General features: G+C 38.0%; 1 protein-coding gene across 3 annotated transcripts in view; it reads right to left on the reverse strand.

The window, feature by feature from the left end:
- The window catches only part of kcnq2b (potassium voltage-gated channel, KQT-like subfamily, member 2b), a gene marked incomplete at both ends in the record, with an annotated part of 54013 nt that extends 46957 nt beyond the window's left edge, over window positions 1-7056 (reverse strand). For all 3 annotated transcript variants that reach the window (XM_081380196.1, XM_081380195.1, XM_081380194.1), the window contains one exon: window positions 6761-7056. In XM_081380196.1, coding sequence (XP_081236322.1) covers window positions 6761-7056 — 296 coding nt within the window. The remainder of the gene's footprint in view (window positions 1-6760) is intronic.
- Window positions 7057-8378: the final 1322 nt, after the last annotated feature.

Here is an 8378-nt window from a genome sequence, read left to right on the forward strand (position 1 = left end):
CTATGGTGTTGCTATGTGGTTAATTATACCACCAGCCGAACTTAGCCCCGTCCACAACATTTGAGGTCGGGAAGTTCGGTCTGGACTTGATCTGTTGTGGAGAACCGCGATCAAGGCATTTGTCGATCGGAAAGATGAATGAAGAACATACGTCACTTACTCCGTTGCTCTGATTGGTTGGTCTATCCAATTGAGTGCAGAGGCATTTTCTTTCCTGGTTCGGAGCAGCCCAATGGAGCAGTATCAGACTGTATCAGAGTATCAGTATGAGTATGACGACATCAGGATAGGAATAAATAATATGTGAGTGTTTAAATGGACCAAAGCCAAAGACCAGGACAGACCGCTTAAACCAGTTTTACTCAGAAAATATGCCATATAACAACGGTAAAACGAGTTACAAATGCTGTTTCATGTTGACTTGCCGACAGCATCCTCTCAGGCTGTTGTGTGACTGAAATAGCAGCTTTTAGATGCAGCAATTCAACCCATTCAGAGCTTCATTTCCCTCTGCAGAAAGCTAAAGTCACATCCAGTCCTTCATTTATCCTGTTTGTTGTTCTTCCCTCTAATAGGACGTTCGTTCTTTGACCAGCAAAACTGGGCTTTACAACCCTGACTGACAGACACAGTGCTCTGCGTCACTTAACAACCAGCAACGATACTGTGAAATATTAATACCATTCAAATCAGCTGTTTTCTATGTGAATATACAGTAAAGCGTAATTTAGTCCTTAATTTTCAGCATCATTACTCCAGTCTTCAGTGTCACATGATCCTTCAGAAATCATTCTAATATGATGAGTTGATGCTCAAGAAACATTTATGATTAATTAATTAAAAATATTAATTATTTCAAGCTTTTGGTTGGGTACATTCCCACAAATCATTTTAATCATATTATTTTCAAGCCTTTATACAGACCTTATGAACAAATATAATACAAGGTTATGCCACATAAAAAGCAGCAAAAAAAGTGGAAGGAGGGAAACAAAAGAGCTTATCTTTTAACAAGTTATGAAATATCTAACATTCACATCAACACTGAATGCTTGAACTAAATATGGGTGTAACAATATATCGCGACACAATATATCGCAATACAAACATGCAACAATATGTATCGTGGATAGTGAGAATATGTATTGTGTATAGTTCACAATAAAATTAAAATTTCTGTGTGAGGAACAAATTCAAGTTTTCAGAGTTTTAGGGACAGTTCTACATTAAACTACTATATATAATGTTGAATATAATGTATAATAATGCAATGGGTCCTGAGAATGCCAGATGTCTGATGTTACCAGTAAAAAGTGTCCTACATTATTTTAAATATCGAGTCAGTGAAAGAGTGCAAGAATATTCGTCTGAAATAATTCTGTATTCATGAATATCATGAATATTGTTATTCTGGTGTCTCTATTGTCCTGTGCTTTGGGTTTCCAGCAAGTCCAAGCCTATTCATTTACACACACAATGTAAAACCAAAGTGAGCATTTTAATCACCAGTACATTTTTGTTAACCTTTTATCATATGTCTTGGAGTATCGCAATAATATGGTCTGGGTGAGTTCAGTATCGGTATATGTCTCGAATCTTGACATGAGGGAATCGTTACACTCCTATTGGTTATCATATATCACTGCATGAAAAAACCTTCAGCTGGTGTATACGAGGTGTACGTCTCCTTCATCACTGTAATGTGTGGCACACGAACAGCTCTATATAAACCAGCTCATGAATCAGTGTGTGAGTCAGTGTGTGTGTCAGTGTGTGTGTCGGTGACGGGCCGCGGGGCAGATTGCCCGAACACGTCTCTGTCGGCCTGAGACCATGTTGCTTTTTTCACAGCAAACTTAAATGGTGGCGCCTGATTCACACCTGAGCTGAGAGGTCACACGCACACACACACACACACACACACACACACACACACACACACACACACACACACACACACACACACACACACACACACACACACACACACACACACACACACACACACAGAAAGTGCTGACTTTGACTGGAGTTTTACAGGTTGTCACATGAGAGACGTGTGTCATATTCATCATAACACTCACTTAAACAACACAACTTTCCCTCCTTTTGGTGATTACAGGAAGTCAGCATAAAATTGCATGTTAAATTCTGTATTATATATATTCGTGTATATAACATGTTAGCAAAGACTGTCGGCCTGGAACACTGCAAATATGAAACGTTGAAATACAGTAAAAATGATGCGTAATTTATATAATGGAATAATACAGTAAAATACTATTTTTGGAAGGGATAAAGTACGTCATCTCATAATTTACAGTGTAAAAACATAATCTGTCACTTCTTTGTGTGTCACACCTTGATGGTTTTTAATCGAAATATTTTCTTCTTAGTTTTTAGTTATCAGTTATGTACAGTAGGGTTTTATGTCTTCATCATGTTGTGGAACGAATGTTTTTTGCATTATTTTAGTGTTGTGTGGAGTTTTGTATTTGTGTGTATGATATTGTGCACTTTTTATATATTAGTACTTTAATCATCTTGTGGAAAAGCTGCTTGTGATTAACTTTGATATTTCATATGCCTTTTTTCTTTACTACCTGTGATTTTAAAGTGATTGTCAGTATATTATAAAGGTAATAAAACAGATTGTAGTATTAAGATATTTCTGATGCAAAGAATCCTGAAAAAAATTGTACACAACTGTTTTCAAGATTGATAATAATGAGGAATGTTTTTTTGAGCATCAAATCATCATATCAGAATGAAAACAATAATTTTAAATTGTAATAATATTTCACAATATATCATTTTTTTCTGTATTATTAATCAAATAAATGCAGGTATGCAGAATATTAAAAATCTCTCTCTCTCTCTCTCTATATATATATATATATGGAAAGTTTCATACACTGAAATATATATATATTTCACTCAAATATTTATATATAATATATATTTATATATTTAGAACCATTTTTTTTTTTTTTACGGTTTAACCATTTTTTACCATAAATTTCACCAATTTTTTTTTTTCAGTGTATGAAACCTTCAAAAGCATTTGCTTTGTGAAATACACACATCAAGACTTTCCGGCTGTTATTTGGGGAACATCAGCGCCTCTGAAACATCGTGACGGTGACAGTTTTGACTGATTTATTTATTTAACTCTTCCTCTCCGGTTTCTGTCCTCTACGATTAGCAGTTTCTGCTGACGTGAGTGTGTTACTCTGCAGTTTCCGCACTGTCAACGTGTTTTATACTCATACACGACCTTCAGAAGACAGAAACACACAGCGGTTTAGAAACATCTGCAGCAAAAACAGCTCCATATAAACACAAGAGTGGAGAATTTCAGTGCCTTATAAGTTCGTACAGCCAAATCACTTACAATGCTTACAACTCATTTTACTTGTAAAGCATGTTTATACGTGTACTGTCCCAAAGCAGCTTTACACACAAACAGTGCATTAGTTCTTCTAAGTAAAACTAAGATGACTATGACACTGACAGAAAGCACTGGAGGAACTGATGGAGAAACTAATCCTGCATCTACACCCACACAACTGCTAATCTAATTATTTACAAGATATAATCCAGTATTCATGAAAACATTGACTAATCAGTCCACTGTTCAATTAAACATAATGATGATCAAGAGTGGACCAGATACAGAGAAACGACTACATCCGATAGGAAGGAAGTGGAGAAATATGGAGAAAGAAAGATAATCTTCAGCCGTTTTAGCGTTACTCGTCGTAAGTGCATTTTTACTAGTAAGAATTGAATTGAGAGCTCTACAATTTAGTTCTTACTATTAACAGTTATTATTAAAAACTCTCTAATTCAGTTATTTCTATAAAGAATGCAGTTTCAGAGCTCTCTATTTCAATAACAGAGCTCTGTAATTATACTTATCTATAATGTGTTGTTTTTACTAGTAAAAATTCAATTAGAGAGCTCTACGCTTGCATTTTTACAGGTAAGAACTGAATTTTAGAGCTCTCTAATTGGAATTCTTAGTAAAAATTCAATCGTAATTCAATCCATTCAATAAAAAAATGAATGGAAGTCAATGACTATAGTGAAAATTAATTGCAGAGCTCACACACACACACACACACACACACACACACACACACACGCACAATTCAAACTAAAAATCAAACAATTACTGAACATAGTAAATGTTCAGATATCAATGCAAAAAACTTTGGAAATGTAAAAAATCTGTTCACTTGTAAATGTGTGAATGTCATTCATCCGATCAAACTTATTTATTACATTTGTGCATCTTTCTTTAACTATAATGACGTTGCGTTGGTTCATTTGCATCTAATGATCGACACCCAGGCCTTTAAACAGGGACTGAAGATGTGATTCTGTGTGTGTGTGTGTGTGTGTGTCTCAGGATGTGTTTCGGGAGCTGTCCGTGTGCGCTGGTGCTGAAACATCCTCTTTAATGAATGGACTGAGATTATTACACCGCCGTGAAGATACAGGGTCGCCGGTGAGCAACATCTGCGGCTCATATCACTAAAACATACATTATCTAAACTTACCCAGACACCAGATATCATTTTTCATATTGTTCTGCTAGTGTGTGCTGGACTTTATGGTTCATTTCTGTAAGTGAGTAGAGCAAAATAAAGTAAACCTTGACATATTATACCCAATAATTCTTCATACAGCGACTACCAGTAAAGATTTGGGACCAAATATGACTCAGACACTTTGAGCTGATCATGTTTTGCTGAAGTGTGTTTTCTTTAATTGCTAATGCTCTTATTACACACAGACTGAACAAAATGAAGCATTGCTTGGTGATTGCTTGAGCTAAACTGGTATTATGTAATTGTGTAGTTAAATTTACCAGCTGACAGATATTCAACATAATTCATGTGTGAGACAGTCTAACAGAAGGACGGACAAAACCAGTCAAATATCAGCTGAGTTCTGCTCATATTTTATTAACATTTTCTAAACTATAGCGAATAAACTGATAATGTGAGAAATGTTGAAGGTGTCTCCACACTATTATACCTGATACAGAGATCATCCTAAAGCTCTTGACTGAGGTAATCTGATGCTCATAAACTGATCAGATGCGATCGCTGTTGATTAAACAGTGCATGTGTGTTTTTGGTGATCGCAGACGTCTGTCATTCAGCCTTCGGTGTGTGTCGCTCTGAGTGTTTAGAACACGAGACACCAGAATCCAGGTCTGGATGTCACTGAGAGAATGAGGAACGACATTCTGCGGGATTTTAATTGAAAATCCAGGTTCACATTGAGCTCTGGACATCGAAACTAAATATCTTACAAGCATGAGATGTGCCTCCACACAGCATCAGATTGGGTTTCTTTGGCTTGCAACGGGAACCTTCAACCTGAACACAGTTTGAGAAAGATTCTCTGGTTGAATAACTATTAATAGCAAGCTTTCAGAGTGATTTAACGAACCATCTAAAAGTCTTACAAGCATTTTCAGTCGCTGAACAATATAAACATCTGTAACCGCATGAGATGAAGCACGACAGATCTTCAGTGCTAAACATGAACATCAGCCTAAAAACTCTATTAACTATTAAAATGCTCTTCTTAGAGTTCTATAATAAACAACAAGAAGGAAATCTTCTATTGCTAAAAATCATTAAAATGCATTAAACGCACATCAGAAGTGCAGCCGATAACAATTCTCTGTCATGAAGAACAGAAGCCCGGATGATTCATTTCAGAATAAAAGCGTTCTTTCTTTGGGCAAATATGATTATGAATTCAACTAAACAAAGCTTTAAACAACCGGAAGAAAAGTCTATTAATAGAACAATCCTGCCAAACACAGTAATCATGAAGCGCAATCAGCACTGAAGGCTTTTTGGGCAGATCTGGCTCCAGACTGAACTATTAATATTAAAGAAGATTTGATCCAGCGATGCCCACAACAGTTCTTCTACATATACAACAATCGTGTACGATTCTTATACTTGTTCTTAAGGATCTTCACAATCAGACACCTTTACATGTCCAACATGTTGTCCACATACACTCCTCCAGATCCTTGAGATCAGAGAATCAGCAGGACAACATTTAAACATAAGAGCGATTTATGGGTCCAAAACTCTGAGTGATCTCCCCGTCTCCAGCCACATCTATACCTACTTTCTAAAATCACATCTGGTAAAGCTATGTGAGAACACTCGTGAAGGGGTTTCGAGTGCGCCTGTATGTATTTTTTATCTTTATGTATTGCTTGTTCTTCTTTATTGTGAAGCACTTTGGGCAACCATTAATAAGAATGAATAAATGAAAGAAATGAAGCGTAAACACCTCGCCGAGCGCGTGAGGAGATGCTGACTGACAGAGAGGTTTGAGAAGCTCTTTGTTTTGATGGCCATCAGCAGAAGAAACCCATAAAGGTGAAGATATTCACATAAACAAAGCTTTAAACAACCGGCAGGAAAGTAACAGCATCTATTAATAGAACATATTAAACATGAAGCGCTTTTCCACAAGGCACATTCAGAATCGCTACTAAACAATCTATTGAAGGTTTTTTTTGGAGTAGATCTGGCTCCAGACTGAAGTATTAATATTAAAGAAGCTTTGTTCCAGTGATGCTCATTTCTACAGCCATGTCAACACCTCGCCAAGCGCGTGAGGAGATGCTGACTGACAGAGAGGGTTGAGAAGCTCTTTGTTTTGATGGCCACCAGCAGAAGAAACACTTAAAACACTTAAAGGTGCAGAGACTCACACGTAAGCGTGGTAAATGAACGCCCATCCGCGCGGTCTCTCCAGAACATTGTAGAGGAAATTCTGCAGGCGTCGGTAGAACGCGTTGCGCTTCGGCGGCCTCTTCCCGGAGATGCTGGATCTCTGTTTGCTCAAGATACTGCCGCGCTTCGACGCGTCCGCGCCCGCGATCAGCAACGCGCCGTCTCGGCTCGAGTCCGTCGCGCCCGCGTCCAGCCCCACGAAGCCCACCTTCAGCTTCTTCTCGGCCGGCGGGGCGTCGGGAAACACGCCGCCGTTGCGGGATTTCTGCACCATGCTGGAAGCGCTGTCGTCATGGAGATCCGCTGCTGATGATGATGCTGATGTGAGTGGTGATGATGATGATGCTGCGGGTCGGGACAGGTGCGAGCATCACTGCGCGCGAGAGGTGCGCGGCGCTGAGGAACAAGAAGCCAATAGCGATGCGAAGACGATCTGCAGTCTCTCCTCTCTCTCTTTCTACTCACACACACACACACACACACACACACACACACACACACACACACACACACACACACACACACACACACACACACACACACACACACACACACACACACACACACACACACACACACACACACACACACACTCTTTCGCTATCTATCAGTCTCTCACACACACACACACCCACAGGACATTATCTGTCAAATGAACGGATATAATATCCTGGCAGAAAATTACCAGCACCTTTTCGGTTTTTCTTAAAGTCTCCCTGTAGTCAATAATTTTATCCCTTAAAATTCATCTTTGATCACCAACATGACATATTTAAACGTTTTTTCCTTGAAAAAAATATTCATGTCTTAAAATATCTTGAATGTAACCCGACACCTCATTTAGTATGCGCCGTTCTATGAATATGCAAATGAGCCCCGCCTCTACTCACATTTTTTTTTATAGTTATAGTTTGAGCAAAAAGGTTTAGGAATATAACCAGATTAAAATCTGTAGATATTTCCTCTGTGGAAGAATTATAACTGTGTTGAGAGAGTTAATAAGGTGAATTATGGTGAAATCGGACCAAGTCCACGTCAACGTGACCAGATTTGTCGTGTGTGAGTGTGTGTGTTTCTCCTGAGACCTGCAGATCAAATCAAGAGTAGGCTAATCTCAGATGCCTTCGACACACATCACACACCTGACAAACCCGAAGCATGACGCTCTTCAGCTCTCCTCCATCAGGACACTCTCTCAGATGCAGAATGTCTGTGTCGTTTACTGATGAAGTAAAAGAGTTTGTGCTTAAAACAAGAAACAAGTTTTCCCTTCCAATTGCGTTTATTTTTCTGACCCCACTGACTGTTTTTATTATTATTTTAATGATTTGATGATTTCTTTTTAGAAAACAATAATATTTTCAGTTATTTTGCTTCTCCAATAAAACGTATTGATATACGAATGTTTAGATATTTGTGCTTGAAAACAAGATAAAAATACTGAGGAAGAACTTTTTGTCGCAGTCAGTAAAGCGAGAGATATTCTAGAAGCATTTTAAACCTTGATGTGTTCAGATTCTGCCTACAATCATAATATTCTGGGTCAAATTGGACCTGATTGGATTCAATACAATTAACCAAAAATCACATTGAAAA

Source organism: Scardinius erythrophthalmus, assembly GCF_964197995.2.
Source record: "Scardinius erythrophthalmus genome assembly, chromosome: 12".
In the NCBI taxonomy this organism is placed as follows: Eukaryota; Metazoa; Chordata; class Actinopteri; order Cypriniformes; family Leuciscidae; genus Scardinius; species Scardinius erythrophthalmus.